The sequence below is a fragment of the Gymnogyps californianus genome, chromosome 14 (genome assembly GCF_018139145.2).
Source record: "Gymnogyps californianus isolate 813 chromosome 14, ASM1813914v2, whole genome shotgun sequence".
Classification (NCBI taxonomy): domain Eukaryota; kingdom Metazoa; phylum Chordata; class Aves; order Accipitriformes; family Cathartidae; genus Gymnogyps; species Gymnogyps californianus.
Genome location: NC_059484.1, coordinates 20,674,068 through 20,699,160, shown reverse-complemented (window position 1 = coordinate 20,699,160; position 25,093 = coordinate 20,674,068). Strand labels below are relative to the sequence as shown.

The following is a 25,093-nucleotide window of genomic DNA, read 5'->3' as shown; positions in this document are numbered from 1 at the left end:
GGAAAAAATGCTTTAAAAGTTTCAATTGCCTGACCTACAACTGCAGGAAAATGAAAGCAGCATTTCCTCTGTTACGTTTTTATTGCTGTGTGGTCACTTTCCATTATCTAACCTGTGACTCACCAAAACTTTCCTAGCTCGAAAAACAAAGAAGAAGATAAAAGGAATTCAGCAGACGAACGTAACGGGAACGCGGGATGCTTCTGAAACGCCTGGAAACAAGAGCGTTGTCCCTGCGTCCCTGCCGCAGCTGAGCCCGACCCTGGTTTCCCTGCTGGAAGTGATCGAGCCAGAGGTGCTGTACTCGGGCTACGACAGCACGCTGCCGGACTCCAGCTGGCGGATACTGTCAACTCTCAACATGTTGGGAGGACGGCAAGTAGTAGCTGCAGTGAAGTGGGCAAAGGCAATACCAGGTAATACGCAAATACGCTCATTACAAAGTGCAGTCTTTTTATTGTACTTAAACTCTGTCTTTGTATTTGGTATCCTTCAAAGCCTTCACAGATGAAGTTTTAGTACTAGCTGGCCTTATTCGTGTCTCAAATGCATCTGGAGTGGAAAAGCAGAAAAAACACAGATGCAAAAATTTATTTACTAGGTTTACAAGTTAGGTCATTTTACTTGAACACTTTGATCATTGAGTGTTAAAATTCATATTAAAATAGAGATTTGTTTTTAAAAGTACTACAGAGAACTATTTTTATTAGCTCTAGCTGCACCTCTTAGATAATTATTTCTTGAATATTTTAGCAATGAGGTTCTCTTGACTGTTACAGACTGGTGGTGCTGTACTGGCTTGTCTGGGTCTGCATTCATGGATGGTTCTTTTTTTACTACCCCTCACCATATCTCTAGTTTCTTCTTGACTGGGAATAGGCATTTGAGCGTCCAGTCCCGTAGTGGAAGTCAAGATGTTCACTTTCTCTCAAGCACTATAGCTACACGATTAAACTGACTGCCACCTGAGGAATGTGGAACGTTTGTTGCTATTTTGGCTCCCACCTGAAGACACAGTTAGCAATTGCCTTACAGAAGAAGTGATCTCAAATCTCGGCATTGGCCGTAACGCATAGAATGTCTTTGGGAGAGGCCAGGGCCGAAAGTAAAGCTGAAGATCTGTTTATTCCTGACAGAACAAAGACTAGTGTTTTTCTCCCTTTCACTTCTACTCAGTACCATTAGCTACCTGTTTTCAAAAACCCTAGCAAAAACACCTCCATAATGCCGATGTTGCCCAAGAATAACATCACGTAACAGGTCTGCCAAAAAAAAAAAAAAAGTCTGATAATGAAATTTATGAGTCATAATGGTGTCTCTATTGAGGCAGGGGAAATAAATTAACAGTAGGAGAGAAAGGCTAGTAAAGTCAAATATATACATCCAGCAGAGATGTGAATAGAGAGATATGTATGTCTGTCAGGGCTTTTCTGCAATGGGGAATTACGCTGAGTTAGCTAAGGTCTGCATTAGGAAAAGTTCACATGCGCACACTTTCTTCTGGGACAAGTCTTTACGAGACCATCTGGTATTCGCAAATACAAATTTAGATACCATTTTTATAAAACAGTTCTGTGTTCATAATCTCTTCTGAACAGTTTCCCTAATTAGACAAACCCTTCAGGTTAGAACATATGCTCTTAATGAAAATGCCAATCTTCTCTTTGATAATTATGTTAATAGGAACTATTCTTACCATTTTTTATCTCCTTTTTTTTTTTTTTGGTTGCTAAGGCGGTTCTTAATGAGTAATTTGTATATACTTCTACTGGTTGTACACCATCAGACATACTAACAGTAAGCCAGCGCTGGTTGCCAAACCCTTTAGCTGGGATTGCAAAATAACCTTTTCCTGAGGAGGGTTTGAGCAAAGATTTCAAGACTTGACCCAGTAAGTTTGAAATAACTTTGAAACACTGTGCTTGTATTTTAGAAGTAGTACGTGGTAGTTACTGCCGTCTCCAAAGCCAGAAGCTTTTTTTGAAGTTGTTAGACATACCAAGTTTTGTTATATATCAATCTACTGGATGCTATTTGCACATCTTCAGGAAGCAGCACTGTTACGAGCTCTTTAGATGTCAGATGCTTAATAAAATTAAATAAAATCAACTTGAATTCAGACTTCAAGAATGATTCAATATGGCACAGTATTTTCTTGCTAAATGTAGGCAGGATCTAATAGGAACTAGTGTTGCAAATTAAAAGCTGCCTACATTTTAAGACTGTTTAAGAGACCAATTTTCAGACTTTACACATTTCCTCATTGTTTAATTGGCTCTGTTCATGCTACATATTCTTATAAGATTAGAAGCAGTTAATGATGGTAACTAATGCAATACGTATTTTATAAGTTCAGTGTACAATTGTTGAGTAAGAACAAAATTTGACATTAAACCATTTATTGTCTAGTGGAATGCTCTCACAAAAAGTAAAAAATACTGTTATTTTTGGAAGATAGCCCAATGAATTATAGTGTATATTGAATATAATCGTTGTCTTTTGTAATCTACCTAACTGACCATCAGTTCCAGATAAGCACATGCATATATTCTGATTTTTTTTTTTTAATATGCCATCCCCTTTTACTACCTGTAGTACCTATCGAGACTTATCCATCTGGTACTCTGTCTGTCTAGAACATAACTAACATCATGGTTGTCAGAGCCCACGGCTTTCAGTGTGCATGCGCTTTTGTAGATGGGGTGCTGAGAGTTCGTTTTGAAATGTATATATGTGTGAATATAATGCATAATACAAAGTTCAAGAGTTACTCTTTCTGTTGCTCTCTTTTGCCTATTTTTCTGTTATATATCTTTTGTATGGTTGACAGTTACACATTCAAACCAGCTCAAGTTTGAGTTATACTGGAGCTTTCTATTTAAACCTGTCAAGTCTCGTACGTAGTCGTGTTGTGCAGAAGACATAACTGGAGTCCTATGGTTACAAATGCTTAATTTCTACATGTGCAAAATTTTGAATAGGCAAAGGCTTCCTTAATGGTATACTAAGTATTTGAATGTAATTTTAGTAGCTGGAAAATGACGTTGAAACTTTGCGCACCTTTTAAAGCGCGTTTTTTTTCGTCCAGCAAGAACATTCTCATAAGAAACATCTTATTGTTCTAATTTCTTTTTTTTTTCCGCCAAAAATGTAATCTAAAATACTTGACTGAATCAGATGATCGTAATACGGCAAGAAATTTTGTTGTTGTTTCAGGTACAATCATTGCAGTTACAGAAATTTTTATGAAATACGCTTTTAAAAGTGGTAATCTACACTGATAATACAGAAGCTGTACTGATGATAACCATGGTCTGTTTGCAGGTTATGGGAGTTTTTTCTTTTTTTCGCAACCGATACTGTCACACCTCAACTTTTATTTTTCCAGGTTTCCGAAATTTACACCTGGATGACCAAATGACCCTTCTGCAGTACTCGTGGATGTTCCTAATGGCTTTTGCTTTAGGATGGAGATCATATAAACAATCAAATGGAAATCTCCTGTGCTTTGCACCAGATCTGATTATTAACGAGTAAGTAAGAGATGAGTCATTTTCCAGGTTTCTCCGGGTGATACTAGACTCCACACAGTAGCTCTGGGTTTTGCACTTGCGAGGTGAATCACTGGGTAGCAAATTCTTGCAGAGATCGCACATCAGTCTATCATTTGCAACTTGTTTTTCTTTTAGCAGATTGCTTAGCGTTTTTAAATAAGTCAAATGAAAGAAAGGTATTTTAAATATTAAGTGTATTTATATCAAGAAGGTTTTGTGGGAGGTGTTTGTACTAAAATGTTCCATATTGTGACTGTTCCTGCACCATTCATTATAATCATTCATTTTATCAGAGCCAACACAGTTGAAGCTAAAAATATATCTGGGATGGAGAGAGAAGTTTGGCAAATTGCATAATGTTGTGTATGTTTATTGTATAAAAGTGGTAGTATGGTCCTACCAGTTTGACAGACTTCTTGATCAGTTAAACATTTATACCTGAGCCTGATTAAAATCTGGCTAAAAAGACAAGGTTACAAATGGGAAAACTCGTCTGTTTTATATTTTCTTGTTGAACTTTGTTATCAATTTTCAAGAAAAGTTGAATTTGCTAGAATATTTGGACATCTTTTTTCTTGCACCATGCGTCATTTCCCTTGTATTTGTCAAATCGTGTTGTGCGGTAATTCTGTGTAGAGCGGTGAAAGAGGGAATTCAGGGTTGTTGAGGTGATGGGCAGAAGGCTTAATTTGAGATGCAGTAGGGGTAAGCATTTTGCACAGAAATATGAATAGTTATATTACTTTCCATATACTGTTTCAAAGGTGTAGTAGCAGATCAGGTTAGGTTATGCCTTTCTGCCTCTAGTCTGGGGAGCAAATACTCTGTCTAAACCCTCTCCTGTAGGGATGTATTCGGGAATCGGTCCCGATGGACTGTCGCACTCTCCTGCCTTTTACTTTGGAGCCATTTTAGCAATTGTGTCCTTCAGCTCCTATTTTAAAAAGCTGCTTCTTCAAGCAGGTGGAAGAGTGTCTGTGTAGTCTGTTACAAACCTTTCAAGTGATCTTTCAGTCTTGCAGTTCCAGTGATGCTAGCAGTATTTATAAAGCCTGTTGAGGCATTTTGTTTGTATTTTGAAGTAGTTGCTGAAAATATTCTGTGGATGTAAATCTTTGAGGTTGCTAGCCAGAGCCATTCAAAATCTAGTTTACCCATCTGCAGATTCCAATTAATGTGATGCTATCACTATGGATTTGCCATTTCTTTTTTCATGAAATGGCATAGTCCATTTGTGGGGACTAAAACTAATAAATATGATTACACAGGGCCTTTGACACAGACAATCAAAAAAATTTTTTAGCATCACAATTTCACCAACAATAATTTAAAAAGTGATGCAAGGTTTTATTCATATCTCTGTTTTTCTGTCTTTAAAATGGAGGCAATACTAATCCCTTTGGGCATGCTTTGAGACAGTAGTCTTAATATTTTTGTTCCTATTGCACTTTAATATCAGATCTCCCAAATCTTTTTTCTGTTTAAAAAAAAAAAAAAAATACAAGAATTGTTACATTTTCTATGAGATTAGCCCTTTACATTTCAGACTACTTGTTTTTCATGTTTATTTATTCCCTTTATTTTTTTTCAATGTAAACATTTGTCCAGGCTTTTATAAACTATAATCGTTTCTTTATAATAATAATTTTTCAAAAAAAGGTGAGGAGCACATGACAGGTGAGGGCCTATCTGTGTACTTCTGTTTATTAAAGTTCTTAGAATATGTCTCTGGAGTAAAGTAGTCTCTATGTATGTGGTGGAATTGAAATAATTGATGTTGTCACTAATAAGCATTATAACACCTAACTTGCTTTAAGTCAGAGGTCTCCTGCTGTTTTATCAATGAGTCAAAACCACAGAGCTTTACAGCTAAGTATGTGTTGGTACTCTTAAAAAAATAAAAAAAAAAAACGGCTGCAAGGGTAATCCTATTATACTAAATATTAATTCTCAAATTCATTCTAGTTACAGTTTTGGTACATAAATTGTTTATCAAAATGACATTTGTTTTCAATAAAATGTGTAGACTGAGAGAACTGCAATTTCTTCCCCAGTGTGCTACAGGTTCCCCATAAAACTCCCTGGTCGTAACTTTTTATGTACCATTCATCAACAAAATACAGCCACCTCTGAGTTAAACATGACCAATACTGAATAATACATAAAACTACTGCATAAGTTATAAGAAGCTTACGAAGCGCGGTACCACAGGGAAAGCCAGAGGGGCAGTGCCATTGGGGAAGCTTTGCTGATGCTAAAATGTTTGGCAGGGCGAGAAAGACATCATGGGCATGCACTTGGATTTTAATGATCAGATGTGTCCACTCTGTCTGCTTGATACATCATTCAAAAGACAGTACTGCGGTACATAATATCCCCTAAAAACCATCCTGGGGTTTATACAGTGCTACTTTCTGACACACATCTTAGTGATCTTTCATCTGAACAACTCCTTCCCACCCCCCACCACCCCTCCACACCCCTAAAGCTCTTGCTTAACGTTTTAGGTATGCTAGAAACAGGTCCAAGGTAGAGTAATAAGTTAACTTTATTTGATGTAAGAATCAGATATTTATTAAAATCCCTTAGCCATTATAAAAATAAATAGGTAAAGGAGCATCCTCTAAAAGTCAAAACAACTCCATTATTTGATAATTCTAAAAACAATTGTAATATTTAATAACATTACAGTGAATTCTCTGGAATAATAGGAAAAAAGTGAATTTTCCTCATAAATTGTAAAGCTTCATTCCACTAAATACAGTTACGCATAGGTGTTGTGTGTGTAACAGAATCAGAACCTTCATTTTGATTGTCTGAAATCTAGGATCATGGTCATTTTTACAGTTAACTGAGGCTGTCTGCATCAGAGTTTTGTCTTCCTGTTCAGTAGTTTCAGATTTCTGCAGGCAGATAAAGAGGTACAAGTTGTTCAAACTTGTAATTTTTGAGATCTGCAAATGACATTTCTACAGGTCTGTTCTTTATATGAACATTTTTCATTTGCAACTAAGAATTTGTTCTGGCTTCGTATCTATTAATTGCAGTTTCAAAGTATTATTTCAGTGGAGGACTAGAACAAAATTATATGTCTTTACCCGTACTGTGTTAGAATACAATAATTCCAGGCGGTCTTCCATCTCTTCAAGCCACAGTCTTTAGATTGATGATGTACTTGTTTTTCTTAAATGGAAGCAGAAACAAGTTGAGGAGTTGGCAAAAACTTCCAAGCCTCACGAGCCCCTCATGCAGGCTTGTATCACTTCAACCTTATAAAATAGTGGCAAATATTCACGTGGATGTGTTTTCAGTTCTGTTGCATAATTTGCGTTTACACATCAAACAAAATTGTATGTATCACATTATGCTATGAGTGATAAACATCTCACTGTGTATATGGAATTACACATACTCAAATCTCAGTTAGTGTGATTTTTTTGAATATATTTAGCCTACTTTTCACCCCAAAAAATTCCTTTAATTTTACTTATAAACAATTGACCTTCAGAAGGGTCATAAGAAAAATATAGGTGCTATTAAGTACAATGTAAATCAAGGAATGGAACAGACAAGCATCTTACAATCCTATTATTTCTTTATATTCCTTTGTATCTTCGTTACAGCAGTAAACTAGCGTTGGTCTCAAACCACTTCCTTTGTGCCACCATTACCTGTGGCTTGCAGCAGCATAACACAGGTGAAGTATTCAGGAATGTGAATGCGGGATAAGTTATTGAGTAGTGGTTGCAGAGAAGTCAGTAATACTTTATATCCGCTGCTGAGAGCTAAGGTTGCATAGGTGATGTTAATGAGGGCAGGGGGAATAATACATAACAACAGAGCATACAGTGCCTTCCGCTGTGTTAGTTGTATGGTTACAGAGAAGTGCAATTACTTCTATTTTAATTTTCTTTGGGTTTTATATGGGTTTCTAGAAACCATTTATTTTATTCCGTTTCTGAGCTTTAAAGACTTGTCCTCATACTTAATATAATTCAGTGTCTTAGGCTTCAGGAAAAGAAACTATCTTTGAAGGGTTCTCCAAGCCTAGGTGATTTAAATGGACATAACTGCAAAATATTTTTTTAAGATTGAATTCTTTATGGGCATAATAAGACTTTCTTTAGTTTCATGTATCTGCTCAAGCATCTGAGCAGCATCAGTCTTTCATGCATTTATCTTTGCACCGCCCCTGTCCAGTGTTATTCCTGTGTAGTTATTACTTATTTATATGGAGGAGCAAGATCCACTAGCTCATGTCAACACTTTTCAGGCAACTGTGTGTAACTGGGCTGTACATAAAGAACCTGTCTAACCCGTTAAGAGGTTTGTCATGCTACATTTTCAGCTAACAGATCCTTAGCATTTATAAATATCTTACCATGAATGCACAAAAAGCTTCCCAGAAGTCAGTGGATTTGTTTTGCTTGGTGCTCAGGTAGCTTTAGCTGTGGTAGTACTGAATGCCACTATTCATTAGTACCATTGTAGATTCTTCCATAATTGAATTTTCTGAGTATCATCGATGCAGTCTGTGGTGGGAAAGAGAATCAAACTCCATTCTTCTAAGTCTTAAGCTGCCAGCCTAGTCATTTGACAGTCTTCTCCTAAAAATTGAATATTTATTGAATATTCCATTTTTATGTCTGTACTCCTGTCATTTATTTAGGGGGAAAAAAACAAAAACAAACTCATCCAATATATTTGAATAATGTTTATCACTTATTGGATATCCTGAGTTAATACGTATGATAGGGTTGGGTAAGGTGGATTATAAAGTTGCTGTGGTACGAAAATAAATTATTTCCCATAGCATTTGTTGAGTGCAAAAAGGTTCACCATACCTATACATAGCATTGTTTTCACTTCCTATGCTTATGCTGCATCTGTACAGCTTCTAATTTGTTTGTGTACAAAACCAAAAAGAGGGAAAGATGAGGTTTTGAAGATCCAGCTGTCATTTCTGCAAGAATACAGGTCACTTCATCATTCTTCCTGCTTCCATTTTTTCTGAACTCCTGGCTGTTCCAGTTGATCCAGGTCTCAAAACGAAAGCCTCTTTCTCTCTCTCCCCCCTTACAAGCTAACTAGTGGGAGGTGGAGGTGGGGTGATGCAAGCAGCGTGCTGCAGATGCTCACCCGACGAGGCAGTGAAGTTAGCAGTGGTCCCTCGGCCAGTTCCTGCTGTAGCCTTCAGGGAGGGAACGGCATCGAGGGCTCCAGACCTGAAGAGCTGGCGCTGGTAAACCTGGGCAGGAAAATGGGAAACATTTCGTGCTGCCTTACAGTGGATAATCTGTTGGATGGCAATTACTGCCCGATCCCGTTTCCACTTCAGTCAATAGAAAAGCTGCCACTGCATTGCATAGGCACACCTTAGTCCTCTAGTGTGTAAAACTGGTATTTCCTTCCCCAGCCAGTTCTCTGCACAGGGGAAAACTACAGAGCAGCCAGTGACGGGTGGAGCGGAGAGGGGAGGCTTATTCAGCTCTTCATCAAGGGAGGGGCAAAAATGCATTTTAAGTTATTTTAAGGCTTTAGAGCATATTTTAGACTTACATTTCTATACTTCATTTCTGGGTAGAAATAGTATACTTTAATGGATTAGTGTGTGACTATTCAGTAAGCTCATTTTACGTTTCAAAACAAGAATTACTTTTTTTTAATGGAGTTATGTCTATATTGGCTGGCAATTTCGTATATAATATATGTATGTTTTTAGATATATACACACACAAAAAAAAACTCAATTCAAGTTGTTGAAAAGTTTGGCAGCTTAATAAATCTTAGGCTTTAAACCATCATTTAGTATTTGGAGATTGTTTAAACCTGTGATTTTGTAGTATTGTATAACTGTTTCCACAATTTGTGATTCAAAACATGCTTTTGTTGGAACTGGCACTATTACTATATCAGCTTTAGGCCTCTAGTTATGTCACAGTATACATGAAATTACAGTGAGCAACAGTAACTAATGCACAGTTGTGTTCATCAAGTAGCAAATGCCATTTAATTGCTGCCTAGCTTTAGAAGTAAGTTCTTGGAAGTTCTGTGTTTCAGGATTTTGAGTCTGTTTGCATGCTCATCATCGTAGCTCTTTGCTGCTCTTAGGTTTGAGGTCAAATCCTTGGTCTCATTTGTCCTTATTATATTCCGTATAGAATATCTGTATTGGTGTTATCTGAGTAGAAACACAGTAACAAGCTATTACAGTTTTATAAGCAATGTTTTATCAGTTCTCTTATTCCTAGAATTTTTTGCGAACATTCTTTTGTAACTAATTCTGTGGAGTCGGTATCATCTGTTTTTCAGAATACCAGCATCTTGTTTACTGATTTTTATTCTTTTATAGACTTAGCTGAACTGAATGACTCACAGCAGTGTTGAAAATCATCACATGCTTTTATCATCAACATGCATCCCACGCAGAATGCATGCGTACATCCCGTGTACATTACATGGGCTTTCATTGATCTAAAACTTACAGCTAATGCCCCACTCGCGTGCTCTTTTCTGAGGTGGCTGGTTACAAAAGCAGAGGAATATTAGATACTTACAGAACAAGAAGGTGATTCAAATCGGACTAGATTTGCAATCACTAAAGCAGGATCACTTCAAAAGTGATAAAATGCCGTTAGTCAGCTGTTTAAGTCTCAATTTATATGAATTGCAATGACTGCAAAAGCATTGAACTGCTGCGATCCGCCCCGTGTCACCGGGGAGCTCCCTGGTGCTCCCCCGGGCCTCAGCCCTGGCTCTGCCTTCTGCATCACCGGCTCCTGAGCTTCTGTGGAGTACAGGCAGCTGCCAGACCTTACAGCTTTCCCTGGATTACCAGCCCTGGTTATCACCAGAGCTTTACTTGAAGACTCCACAAAGTCGGTAGGGTTCTGTAGATAGTTTCTGCTAAGAAGAAAATCATGTGTGGTGTCACCGCTAAGTATAATGTCTATTTTAATTAGCTAAGTATAGTACCTAGTTTAAGTATTATATCTGGTTTATGTGTGGGTAAATTAATTCATAAAGTTGCTAAATGCCCTCTATAGGGAGGGGTACCCGTGAAACTGAGCAGGGAGTAAGAAGAGAGCCCCGAAGCTCCTGCTCTTCGCTGGGTCTTTGGTCTGTGACTCAACCCGGATCCTCGGACAGCCTCCTCCACGCACAGCCCTGGGGCAGCTGAGATCACCTGATGCGCTCTGGCCAGGAGATCTGCGTGGGGAATGTCTGGGACCTCTTCCCAGACCCTTCACCAGCATTAAGGACTATCCAGTGAATCAGCTTCCCTGGATTCCCTTGTTCTGACGCAGCCTGGATCTGCTGCCCTCCAGGGCATAGTGCAGAGCTCATCTGTGCACTCAGACTTCTCTGAAGGGAGGGGGGCTGTGTTTTACTCTCGTTTTTTGAGGGCAATTTGCATAGCCTTGGTATTACCGAAAATCTGCATCTCTTCATGTAGATTCTCAGATTTGCGGATGTGATTGCATTTACAGCAGATAGAAAGAAATGACAGGCTGACCCATTTCATAATGTTTATTTTAACCTTCTGCCCAGAAATGGTAATAGTTTTACATGAGGAAAACTGCTGAGCCGTGTCACAGAATGTGTTTAAATTACTCAATTTGAAATATGTAAGATGCCCTTTGATACAACCCAGAGGGGTTAGGAGAAAATTTGCCAAACGGCCAAATAGTGGCTTTGTGTCAAGTGCCCTGAGAAACATCCTACAACGGAACATCTTACGCTTATTCCTGTTTCATGCAACTTACCTCGTGTGCACTTTGTATTCTTTCTGTTACTCCTTGATTATTGAAGTCTAACATAATGCCAGTGTTTCTAGGTTCGTGTATGTGCATGCATGCGTATAGCTGTAGATACCATTTGTGTATAAGGCAGTGCCGCACATAGTCCTGTTACGCTCAGAAGGAATTGTCCAACAGCATGCATTTGGAAATGATGGGGTTTTAGACTTGTACTTGATTTGGTTTTAATACAGTTTCAATAGCTTGTATTTCTTTTTGTCTTTCAAAACCCATCTGAATTCCTATTATTCTTAGGTTTTTGCACCTTGAGAAAGGTGCGTGTTTTCTTCTTGCTTTCACTTAGGGTTTCTTAGGATGCTTGTTGAGGGTACATTTATGTAATTCTCTTGCAGGGCTAAGAAAGGGAGAACTGAAAAATGATAGCAGCTTTGGAGAAATTGGTGTAGTTTCATAACCAAATCTTACTCTTAACTTATACTGGGATTCAATTTTATCTGTGTCTTTGTTTAGATTATAATATTGAATAGGTGATGTCTTAGAAAAGGGGACACATCATTAACAAAAAATTAATTGCTAGCATCACTGTAGGGAGTTTGTGTAGTCATTGCATTTGAAATGTACTATTTTGCCTGTCTCTTTCTCTACAAAAGTTCACGTGGAAAAGCATAAATCTCTCTTACGCTCTTCAGAATTAATCTGTTCTTGTTTATTTCCCACCCAAAACTGTAATCCTACAGTATTCACAGTAACCAGCTGTAAAAGCACGTGTAAAGATGATTGTGGCGTCACGTGAGGTAGTAAATAAAAGGAGGAGTTCCTGTCTTGATGCAGGGTTTCGTGCAAATAGAAAAAATAAAAGGAAAAAATTTATAAATACATAATGTTTGTCATTCTGATTCCAAGTAAGTGCTTTCCAAGATTTTCCTTCGGTTGTCAACATGTCTTTCCATTTATGGTTAGAAACCTTATTATTACCGTATAAAGGTAACAAAATTTAATTGCAATAGTAAGCATCTCTTTAAGAATATAAAAGGAATACAAGAAGTATAAAGTCAGTTTGAAAATCGAGAAGTTATGGCAAGTTGATGCTGTCACTAGTGAGCAAATATGTATTAAATTTAGGTGGACTTCTCAAACGTATTGAAAGAATTAGAGAAATCTCATCTCTTAGTATAGTATACCATCATGTTTCTTTATCTCTGTTATGTGTTGTCTCTTGATAACAGAGCTTACTGATCAGTCCTTGGTAAAGACTGGCTTCCTTTATAACACTGGGATTTCATATGTCGTGCTCCCCTCGTGCTGCAGTTCTAGGCCAGTGTTTATGTGTGGTGACGAAGGCAATCACCCTGAACGGGTTCGCTGGAGAAAACCAAAGATTGTTTTGCTGCGAGACAGATCACGTACTAGCTTGTCATCTGCCTGTACGACCCCGCTGCTCTTGAATGAAGCGTGGAAAAACTTAGATTTAGAATTTTTAGGTAGCTAGACATTTAACTAATTTTTGTACTCTTATTTCTCAGGCAGAGAATGAATCTACCCTGTATGTATGAACAATGCAAACATATGCTTATGGTTGCCCGAGAGCTGTCACGGCTTCAAGTCTCATATGAAGAGTATCTCTGCATGAAAACGTTGCTTCTCCTCTCTACAGGTAGGCGAATAGTTAAATACCTATGTGAACAATGTAAGTTTAACTTGCCAGTATTATGAGTGTGCACGTGTAGTTTAAAATTGTGTTTAGGTATCTGATAGCAAATTAAAGTCAAAATGTTCTGCTTGGCACCTGATCATACAGGGTTAGTGAAGAAAATCTGCTTTTAGCAGATACAAGACATTCATGCTAAGATATTACGGATTGTGTTCAAAACTTCCCAAGTCCAACAGAGAGGCCTAACTCAAAATTGCAATTTGAAATTCTTCAAAAATATGTAAATCACAAACTGGCTGAGGAGTTCAGGACCCAAAGAAACGGGCAAAGCTATGACTTTGTGCCCATAAAATACTTTATTAAAAAAAACAACAAAAACCAAACAACAACAACAAAAAAACCCAACACTCGTAACAAAAAAACCAAACAAACAAAAAAAACCCCCAACCAAAACAACAACAAAAAAACCCAAAGCAAAAAACCCACCACCTCCTATGAGGAAGTTCTGATCCAGTGAAGCAGTTTCCCCCCAAAAAAGTTATCAAACTCCCCCAGAACTTATTTAAAAATTGTTAAATACAACTACAGCTCTTTGCATTTGCATCTAAAAAGTATATGGTAGTTTTATGATAGATACCATAAGATAGCTTTGGTATATTAGATAAATCTATCTAATATCTAATATACTACGTGATGGTTTTTATGTCTTCAATAGGATATGCTGTGGTTAAAACAAGTCACAGCTTAGTAAAATTCTGTTGTCTGTACTGCATGAAATGTCAGTGCCAAAATAGTCCTTTTTACAATATACAGAAATACACCAATATGAAACACACTGTTATTTTTACCCTGTATTCATACTCATTGGCACCTGGTGATTTTTTTCTCTTCATGCACGGTAGGGCTGTAGCCACCTGAGGAAGCTCAGTTGTAACCCTGCCTCCGTTGCAATCCAGGGACTCTCAGTAGTAAAGAGCGTGTGTGTGTGTGTGTAGGCATGAGCCAGGCACCTCGCCTTGCGTCGCTCAGTCTGTGTGAGCAGTTACAGCATGCGCCTGTGTGTCCTGGAGAAATCCCGTCCCGTGACTGTCACACTGGTACCCGCGGTCCCACAGGACTGAGAAAGCTGTGTCTGAGGCAGCGACTGTAGTTTTCCTGGAGCTGTTGCTGGTTCTGCTTGACAGAAGATTATTCTTGTTTTAGTGTAGCAACAGGTATACTAGTATGCTTTAAAAGTATCAGTAAGAGCAACAATGCAAGTAAAGATTTTTCAGCGTAGTACTTCTACACGATTAAAAATACATAGTTTTAAAAATTTTAGATGGTTCATTACACTGAGGGCACAAACGTTCCTTATCTTTAATATTTCCAGTGAATAATAGCATTAATTCTTATAAACAAATGAGAACTTGGTAGCTTTGGGCTTTTCCCTAATGAAAGCGGGAGATCTTGTAACCCAGCGCTGTACGCACTGCGAAGCCCTGGGTGATTGAGTGCGGGCAGGAGAGATGTCGGGTGCATACGCTGCCATCACCAGTTCCTCCCCGGGCCCGTCACCTCGGCGGCCTGGCAAGGACCGGCACAGCCTCGCCTGCCAAGCCCAGAACTGGGACAAGGGCTCTTTTCAGAGGAAACTTTCAGCTCCACGCTGCCGTGGGCTTTGTAGGAACTTGAAACTTTCCCAAAACTGCAGATTTAAAGCAGTTTCTGAAATCTCTCCCAAAAATTCCTCAAGTGTTTTGGATGTGGTGTAGGCCAACTTTCCTTACAGGAATTTCCTTAAAGGGATTTCCATGGCAGAAATGGTGAAGAGGCAGCACTCGTAGAATTAAGCCCATTCATGAGTGAAGTATGGCAAGCACTGGCGTTAACCAGCAGAAGGCCTCTTTATTTACAGTGAAAAACAACATATTTTCACATTTCTTTTCGAGTACATACATTGTGCAAGTGGTACATTGTGGAACTTCTGAAAATTGAATAGCTGAAATTTGTATAGCTTTTTAATCCATGACTTAACAATTTTAATTTGTTTATTGTATTTCTGTGTAAGTTTTCCAAGAGAAGAGGAAGAGGAGGAGGAGTAAAACAGGAATCCCACACGGGTCTAGACACGTAGCTCACACATAGACATAGCTCACAGACCTTTTTCCATTTAAATTCTTGAAGCAACGGTTGACAATGTTGTCATCTCCCATGTAGGCAAGGCAGACAAGATACTTCACTCCAACATCTCACGGATGCTGACAGTGTAGTCAGGGTTGGATTTTTAAGGAAGGGAGTGTGCTTTAGTGGCCTCTTTCCTCCTCTCTTGCTTTCAGTCGGCTTTGTCTCAGCGCTCTCTTCTCTGTCTTTAGCTCTTTCCATTCACTTCACCAAGGTAATCAAAGGCTTCAAATCAAGCATCTTAAGGACCACTGGAGTCCGTTTTTTGCTTACTAGTCCTTGGCCTTTAGAAGGACCATCCTAGTAGGAGAACATAGGCAGAGGGACTTAACATGGATTTGAGTATGAATACGAGCCTTGGTCCCCACGCCTTGGGTTTCTAACCCGCAGCTCCTTGTCTGTCCGGCACTATCTGTATGTCCCACCCCTATTCCAAGAAGCTCTGCCCGAGACCCGAGTCCTCCCTGGCTTGGGCAGTCAGTTTGTTGTCCGGTCTCACTGTTACTGCCTTGCCTGGATGTGTTATTTGATCCATGTCAGGAGGCTTGGAACTAGGTGATCTTTCAAGATCCTTTCCGAGCCAAGCCATCCTGTGATCCTACCCTTGCTCTTCCCTTGGCGCACAGAATTTTTATGGAATCTTTCCAGTGTCACATTTCCCCAGACATTGAGAACACGGGAGCTCCAGCCCTGGTGGTTCTTCGTCAAGGCACTTCCAGGGCTTAGTGTTGTTGCCTCCATGGTCCGATTCCCTTCCTTCTATTTCTTGTTGGGTTACCTTTGGGTTTTTAATCTTTATTTTGCCAGCAGTCCTATGCTATTTGTTCAACTAGTCATCCGTCTCAGTTTCCACTCGCTTTCCTTGTGTCTCAGCTGTCATTTCATTAAGTCCAAGCCCTTTTTTTTCTGGTCATTTTTGTGTAACTAATGTAAGAGAACTTAAATAAGGACACAATTCATAGATGTATAACGTCTTAAAGGTTCGTATCAATGTTACAGTTCCTAAGGAAGGCCTGAAGAGTCAATCCTTGTTTGAAGAAATTCGTATGACATACATTAAAGAGCTGGGAAAGGCCATAGTGAAAAGAGAAGGGAACTCAAGCCAGAACTGGCAGCGATTTTATCAACTGACTAAACTGTTGGACTCTATGCATGATGTAAGTTCTTAAACAAATGCTGTAGATGTTCCAGATAAATAAGTTTGGGGATATGACAGTAATCTCCTCTATCCTTTTATTTAAAGGGATAAATATTGGGGGGGGGGGGCAGGGTGGAGGAGGCGGTCATGCTCCCCTGGTGTCTAACTAAAGGCTAATTGAAAGAGGTGAACATGGTGCTTTCAGACTACTTTTGCAGTGGACTCCACAGCAATTAATTTTATAATTAATATCATTTTGAGTCTCTTTAGTTTTTAGAAATTATATTGCTTTAAAGTGGAGGAACTTGGAAATTGTATATGATTTTGCAGTAGTAGCAGAGATGCGAAGTTTAAAAACAGTATTATGTCAGAGACAAACTATTCCAGAATCTATGGAATTGTTTGAAATTGCATTAAAATAATGCATCACTGCTATTTTTGGTATTAGTAGTGGTCTAATTTTGCAAGGAATTTCAGAATTCAGGCTGTCTCCTTTTGCGGTATGTGCTCTAAATTGTGCGTATAGTACAAAGTAGTCCAAGTAGTCTTTAAGCTGGATAAGGCAGGGGAAACTTTGAGACCTCAAAATTTTTTTTTTCCCCTTGTTAGTTTACCAAGCACCTGGAAAGATCATATTAAGCTTATCCATATGTATGTTATGTATATGCTAGAATGGGAATTGATACAAAATCTCTTCGGTATTTGTAAAGACCTTGCACAATCTGTTCACTTGTTTTATATTAGAATGCCGTTTACAAGACTTACTAATTAAAATGAGGGTAACTGTGCGTGTCTGCCCTGTGTTGCAAGTGTTATCTGAGCAGGGTGCGAGGCGTACTGAGGGTAGGTAGCTGGCCTGTGCCTTGCAGCATAGGCAGAAGTTAGGAAGAAGGAAGGATGTGGGTTAATAGTTCTTCTGTATGTATTTGTGTGAAAGTAATTCTTTGCTTTATCACTTGTAGGTGGTTGAAAGTCTTCTGAGCTTTTGCTTCCAGACATTTTTGGATAAATCCATGAGTATTGAGTTCCCAGAAATGTTGGCAGAAATCATCAGCAATCAGATACCAAAATATTCAAATGGAAATATCAAGAAGCTCTTATTTCATCAAAAGTGACTGCCTTAATACAAAAGGGTTGCCTTAAGAAAACGTCAAATGATCGCTTTTTTTTTTGTAAAGAAAAAACCTACAGAACTTGTTAATTTTGTCCTTGCAGCGGTGTTCCTTTTGTAATTATGCACTACATGTGGTTTACAGAGGGCCAAGATTTAGGCTATAGAAGCAGCGGATTTCTCATATTTGGTAAATAACTGGGGAGAAAGGAAAGGAAAATAAATCTTATTTGTCAGAAATTGTATCTCCCCTCGTGCAACATCCATGGATGCATCAAAACCACCGGTGACAAGATCTGAGGCTGTGTTACGAACATTCTGCTAATTAATTTCTGCAGTTGGCTGGAGACAATTTTCTAGGCTTTTTTTTTTTTTTTTTTTAAGTAAAGTGTTTTGGATTTTTTTTTTTTTAAAGTTAAGGTAGCGTTTTGGTTTATGCATGTAACCTGAAGAAAGTTTACAAGTGTATATCAGAAAAGGGAAGTTGTGCCTTTTATAGCTATTACTGTCTGGTTTTAGCAATTTCCTTTAACTTTATATACCGTGAACTAGGCTTGTTCATTTTTTCTTACATAATTTTTTTGTAATACTTCAAGATGCCTATTGTACAGCTGGTTTTTTAAGGTGGGGCAGCTCGTAGCTTTCCTAAATGACCTCTAGACAGTAACCCTTGAGTATATTCCTGTGAAAATGGGTTGGGCTTTTCTAACCTAATAGCTTTGAACTGTCAAAGTGACCATAAAAATTTGGCATTTTTTAAGGGCCAGGGTGGGTGGGAGAACACTCTCAAATCTAATTTAAATAGATGCGAATGAAACAAATACTTTTGGTATATGTGCAGAAGTGTTGGATATGCAGATTCATAGAAAATTAACCCAGTCCTAACTGGATGTAAATGAGCAGGTTATTTTATATATTGAAAAAAAAAAAAAAAGCCTGATTTTTGCATATAATGCAACAGCCATAACTATAAGAGTCATGGGCTGCATTGATGCCAAGAAGATCAGTCCTGACTGCCCATCAGGAAATTTTCAGGAAAATATGCATAGCTTAAGAAAAGTTTACTTCTGTGTGGAGAAACTCACATTTTCTATACACTTAAATCTATCATCATACAAGTATAAGAGGCAGACGTGTAATTATGCCCAGTGGTTTGGTTTTGTTCCGTTTTCTTGTACCGATTCTAGAAATCTTTTCTTCGGTGAGGTGTTTACCGTCATGCAGGCAGTGAAGCAGAGCGGCTGCGCTGGCTGGCTGTGACTCTGGATATACAGGCTCCCAACTCGTGTGGTTAGCGACCCGTTTTCACATCGCCACCTGCCACTGACCGGTTCATCCTCTCTCCTGGAGAGCAGGACAGCTCCGCTACTGATTTCGTGGTCTTAGAGTCGTATGTCAAACTTTCTGTCTTTGTAAGGCTGCGTCCCTTCATATCGAATTACTAGCGTGCCATAAAATTACCATAGGTCTTGTGAATTTCTCCTCGTTGCCATTGATAACTATATTTTAAACCGTTTAGAAGCTGTAGTAGCCTTTTCTACGTGCACCTTAACAATTTTCTGTATCTCAAAATTTCAATACTTACTAAGCCACTCTAAAATTTGATTTGTACTCAAAGTGGCCAGATTCTTTGTGTAATAGAAATGAGAAAGACCATCTGATAAAATACAAAACCTAATATATTTTTATATTTAGTTATAGTTTCAAATATGTATAATCGGTATATTCGCTGATCCGAAAAAAGAAGGGAAGGGCTACTGCAGCTTTAAAAGCAATTTATTAAATGATTGTAAAATAGCTTGTATAGTGTATAATAAGGATGATTTTTAGATGACAGATTGCTTTATCATGATACATGTAATTATATTTTTTGTAGGGGTCACAAATATGCTGAATGGTAACCCGTACAAGTTGTGGTTTGTCTGGAGGTAGTACTGAAGGCATCGGTGTTTAGTATCCAAAGACGTACTCTGTTTAGAAAGGAAAACCTGTGTTCAGTGGATGTTTTTAGGGTTGATTTTGTGTTTATCGAATCACTGTGTAAAAATTCAAGTTGGAGCTCGGGTGGAAGACTCCTATCTGTATGGTTGGTTACCATTCACGATTCATTGCTCAATCAGACCTCCGCTGCAAAAAATGTAAGCCGGAAAGGTGCGTGTGTGCGCATGCATACATACAGCTTTGAACATACGGGGTTAATTTCATATACAGCCTCACCTACCACAGCAAAAACAGCTTGAAAAATTTGGCAATAATAGGCATACAGGTTACCAGCAATATGTAAATATAGAGCATAGGTTGTTCACAATACACTAGTACATTTCTATTGTTCAGCAAAAGTTTGTTTCCAAGTGAAATAGGAAACTAAATTTTCATCCTTTCTTAAATCTCTTTTTGAATGTTATACCTATTAAAAAAAGATACTATATTCAGTACTTTGGAGTAAAATATCATCTTTAATAAAAAAAAAAGTAATCATTCTCTTCTCTTTGATCTGTAAAGAATATGTACGTTTTGTAACAGTTAAGGTAAAGTTCAGTATTTTAATTACAACTTTCAACCCAACTCAATGGAAATATTCACGCGACCCGTTTGAGATACAGATAGGAGTTTCATACTGTTTGGTTTCAGGTGGGCTCTTCAGTTAAAAGGAAACCTGTTTTTACTTCAGAGAATGTTTTTAAAAATTGCATCCCCAGATACCTCAATTTGAGCTTGTGTGAGAGAGTGAGTGTGCGCGGGTGTGGGTGTGCATGCCTGCGCGTGTGCAAACGTTTGTGCATTTGTATACACAAAGATACAAAACTTTGTTTTTTTGCCAGCAGAAGAGTAACTACAGTGAACACGAACAAATTACCACCACCTTGAGAGAACCGATAACATAGGAGAAGAGAGGCTCTCTACCCCCTTTTTGTCTATATGCCTGTATATTCATTTTTAGTTTATGGATTTAAGGACAAAAAAAGAAACTGTGATGTTAGAAGAAAGCAATCGTCCTGTACGTGCTGTTAAGTTTTAAACTTCACAATTAAAAATATGTAGTGCTTTAGTAGGCAGTGAGAAGTCCATGTTCTGTGTATCCGTAGTCCTTGTAGCAGTGGGTAGGTAGTATCTGCACTCTGGATAAAGCAGGGAGAATTCTGACTTCGTCTCTTCAGTGCCTTATCACAAAGTGCATGCATCCGACCGAGGGACGGCCGCCGCCGGCAGCTCAGGACACACGCGTGCTGCGTGGTGGAACTTGCACACGTCAAACGCTGGGAATGGCCTTACGTAGGAGAAGCCAGGGAGCGGGGATGGAGAGGGAGCTGCCGTCGGTCTCCCACAGCCTGGGCATCGCCCCAAGCGACAGCGACGGAAACGGAGCCAGGGTTAGGAGGTGCGCAGCTGGAAGGGAGGGGGCTGGCGACCGGTGCCGATGGAAGCCGGAAAATGAGCTCGCCATTTTCCCAGGGAAAGGTAGAAAACGGGAGGAAGTGCCTGGATGAACGTCAGCGAAATCCCGTTTCCCGTAGTCGAACTTGGGCGAGTGAGGACTTCAGGGTCATACCTTAGAGTGAGATTTTTAAAAGATCGTATGTATTATATACTAGTTAAGCTCTATCCTTACTCCAGTCTGCAACCGGGTGTTGCTGAGCCATCGATGTTACATAGGAACCAAATTTGCAGGAAAGGATTAGGGCCTCTTTAAAACAGCAAGAAGCACTTGTTTTCTGATGAAAGGCTGTGTGTATGAAAATATCCCCCACCTCCAAACTAACTTGCATAACAGCATAGAGTCAGCGATGTGTCATTATTCTATTTTGTATATTAAACAAAAGATATATACTGGGGACAAATCCTATATCATACCGGTGTATGGCATTATTAAAAAATCATTATTTTTATCACAGTAATTTTAAACAGCATAAAAAAATTAAACCAGTGACTCCTGTTTAAAGATAAAAGTTGTAGTTTTTTATTCATGCTGAATAATTCTGTAGTAACAAGTCTGTAGTTTTCACCTACTCAGTGAAATGTTGGACTGTAAAAGCTTGTGTGGAATTGTTGAACATTTATTTTTTCATTTAAATTTGCTGTTCTGGTAATACAAAGCCACACATCTGTACAGAAGTTGCAGTAAATGTAAGCCATTTACAGCAATGCCGAATAATGGACAAGAAACCATATAATAAAATTCTGCTTTTTTCATTAAATGGCTCCAAAATGCTTTTGTAGAGTTTTTGCTGTGTACCTGGAAAGGATTCGTTCTGACAACCGAGTCAGTTCATTTATGTTGTTTTCATTGTTCACCTCATACGCAAAAATTATTTATACTAAAGCTAATTGCCGCCGTAGTGAAGTTCTAGAGAGGGAAAATTTCTGATAATTAAGTTCAGATTAAAAATTTATTTGAAAAGCATTACTTGCATTTCCAGACCTTGCCCGATTTGCCATTGCATTCATGACGTCCATTTTCTGGAGGGGAATCGGTACCACGGTTTTCTAGTGAGATCAAAAGCAGCTCTGTGCGTCTGAGCAAATTGCCTTGTGCACACCTCAGGTAGATAGGCGCAAAGCTGCCAGGACAATTAAACTAAGGAAAACAGCCCACAGTATATTTAGGAAAAAAAATTAGAATTAAAATTTATTTTGTTACTGCAATGTTTCTTAACCATTTGATACCATGTTGATAAAAGCTCCTTACCAAGGCGGGTGCCGGATGCCAAAAAGTTAGTGATAGCAGGAAAACAAAATAAAATAGAAAGCATTGGGTGTTCACACTGTAAATCCTCACGTTTGCTGTGCATGTCTGCCTCCGTACCTGTGCAGGCAGGATTTCAGCTAATGTTGCATAGCGGTAGCAAAAGGAGGGCAGCACGGGGGGTCCCCCGGCCGCTCCCCGCTCCCCGCTGGGCTCCCGGTGCGGTTCTGGCTGCCGCCCCGAGGGGCTGTGGGGGCTCGGGTGGTCTCGGGGCTGTCTGCCCGAGCTGGGCTGTCCCTCGGGTGCCTTTAAACCCTCCCTTTGGAGATGGGGTACTTCGAATGGTACGTTCGCGCTGGGTTTTTTGGGGGGTTTTGGGGTTTTCTTGTGTGATCGCGTGACGCGGAGGTGTCTGCACGAGGTGGTTCTCTGACCTGGGGAGAGCGGGGCTGCGGGGGTAAGCGGAGCCCCCCACAGCCTTGCGAGGGGCAGAGGGGCCAGAAAGCGGGGCTGGGGGGACAGGGTTGGGACACTGGTTGCTGGAAGGGGTGCCGGGCTGCAGGAATCCAGTCTAAGGGGTTAAACTGCCCTTGGGCCAGTGGGACGGGACCCTGCATAACAAGGTCGTAACTTTCCAAAAAGCAGAATTTAACCAAACTTGTGAAAAGCTATTTCCTAAATTAGCGATGCCGAAAAATACCTCTGTTCGGCTGGGGATGGGTGGTAAAGACCTTGCACTTGGTATTGAGAAAGTCTCACAGCCCCGGAACAAAAACCACTGCCCTGAAATTCCTTTCCTGCCATGTGACCATTTGAGTTTTTAAAAAGCAATGTATCTTCAAACCACCAGTAAATAAAACTGCTGAATTCTTTTTCCTTAACATAGCTCACGCCTTTCGCCCCATTGAATGGCAGCGTGAGATTCATGCTGTAATAAAATCTCATTTAACAGCAACATAAAATGCCAACTTCCCAGCAGGGAATGATTTCTTTGAATTGTTTGCAATTAAAACAAAGGCCTACATAAATTTCACTTCGGTACTTTCCAAGCTAGATGGCTGTAGATTGGGGTCAGAGGCAACACAAGAACAGGATTTATGATAACTACATTTATTCGTGTAACAATTAGGAAGAGATGCTTTAAGGAGATACATCAGATATTAAGATAAAATAACTCCTTTACGGCTACAGTACCAGCTCACGGTCTCCAATACACTTCATCGCAGAGTACATCAGTCACTAGATGTCTTCACGTTCCACCCGAAATCCAGTCTGTCCTATTGCATTTACAAAACTTTTACATCAAAAGTGTCTGTGAAATAAGTGGTACAAAACCAGAACCCATTTCGTTGGAGACTTCCTGCATCTCCCGGGTACCCTTCCCACGACGTCAGCCGTGCTCTCCTGCCCTGTCAGGCCGGGTTCGGGGTGTGCGGCGCGGAGCTGCAGGGAGACGGGCAGCCCTCCTCTCGCCTGCCATCTTATTTTGCAATGCTTTCTTGGGCTTCGTCTTCCAGGGAATTCGGGTGAAACCCAGCACGAGATTGAAATCTGTGATTTTTGTTTTGTTCACACTGTCCCAATAAAACGATGCAATTTCAGGCTGGTTTGGAAAAGGTGCCGTTAAATGCCATTTTTACAGTTTTGTCATTTAAGATTTCCCAGCTCGAGCACTCCTGACTTCATGTTTGCCTCTGGGACAGCCCACAACGTGCTGGTTTACCCTTAGCCGTTCCCCAGCTTCAGCGTGAGTTTGCATTGTGCTCCGGGCACACGGACAGTTTTGCTACGTAAGGCACAAGTACTGGGATTTTACAGAAAAAAAGACTCCTTGGCTGTACAGTTACTGGTTATCCCATAGCGGGCTCCAAGACGTTCCCAGTGCTGGTGCTTTTGCCGAGCTCCCGTTGGGGGGACTGGCCTTGGAGGACACCCAGGGCCCCTCAGGCTCAGGTTCTGCAGTGCTGCCGTAGGGATCCCAACTGTTTCAAGCCCGTAAATCCAAGATTTAGTCGTTGCTGCGTCCTTCAGATCTGGCTGCCCTTCATCCTGGGGGTGCCTGTTTCTGCCAGTACCTGGGCCCCGTCCCCTGGAACCAGCAAGCAGCTCAGTGCTGGTCCTCGGGCTCCCACCGCTCACCCTGTCCTGCCCCTCAGACCCGTTTCCTTATCAAGATTACCGATAATATCATTTATTGGTGGACCTGAAAATGTTATATCTAGTACATATACATTTTGAAATAAAAGAGCATAAATATTCAACTTGTCGAAGTGGGACTGGAGGAGCGGTAACTAGAGAAACCCTCTGAAGGGGATTAAAAGTTCATTGATCTCAAATGCCCGAGCCCATGGAATAGCTGATAAAAACTTGCTCTGAAGCAAAACTGAAGGAGTGGTGGCGGCGGTAAATATTCTTATTCAATACATCATAGGCTTGGCACAGCTCTAAAGCATAATTAAGGATATTCTCCGAGGTCACAACAGGGAACTTTAAGTTTAAAAAATAACAAGTAAGTGGAATCCCTCTAATTATAGGCTCTGTTGATTCAAGATCAAACCACATGAAAAGACTGAGGCAAAACTGCTGATGCAGCATCTAATACGGCCACTAATTGCGTTGCTAATGCGACAGGACAGGGGTTATACTTTCTGCTTGATGTGATACACGCTGAAAAAAGTGACCCATTGTGCCCAATTAAGTGAAGCGGGCATGGCTAGGAGCTGGCTTTCCGCGGACGGAGCCGCGGCTGCAGGAGGAGCTGAGCAAGGGGGACTTGGATCCCCTCCCAGCCTGCTGCCAAACGCAGCCTCTGCTCCCCCCGGCAGCTCGGAAAATCCATGCTTGCTTTTTTTTTTTTTTCTTTCCTAACACTTGCTGGGAGGTTTTTTTGGGTTTGGCTCAAGTGGGATGTTTCTTTGTTTTAAGAAGAATGAGTGCGAGCGGGCTCAGCATCGGGCTGCTCGTCCCGTGCCGCCGCAGCAGCCCTTCTGCTCCCCGGCCGGGCAGCTCTGCGCTGCCCTGGGCAAAGCTCC

At 40.0% G+C, this 25,093-nt stretch overlaps 1 protein-coding gene across 1 annotated transcript in view; it reads left to right on the top strand.

Moving 5' to 3' along the window:
• The window catches only part of NR3C1 (nuclear receptor subfamily 3 group C member 1), a 70,536-nt gene extending 52,784 nt beyond the window's left edge, over nucleotides 1-17,752 (top strand). Inside the window, exons 5-9 of the mRNA XM_050905312.1 lie at nucleotides 138-416; nucleotides 3,389-3,533; nucleotides 12,838-12,968; nucleotides 16,128-16,285; nucleotides 17,229-17,752. Coding sequence (XP_050761269.1) covers nucleotides 138-416; nucleotides 3,389-3,533; nucleotides 12,838-12,968; nucleotides 16,128-16,285; nucleotides 17,229-17,381 — 866 coding nt within the window. The 3' untranslated portion in view covers nucleotides 17,382-17,752. The remainder of the gene's footprint in view (nucleotides 1-137; nucleotides 417-3,388; nucleotides 3,534-12,837; nucleotides 12,969-16,127; nucleotides 16,286-17,228) is intronic.
• The last annotated feature ends 7,341 nt before the right edge of the window (nucleotides 17,753-25,093 follow it).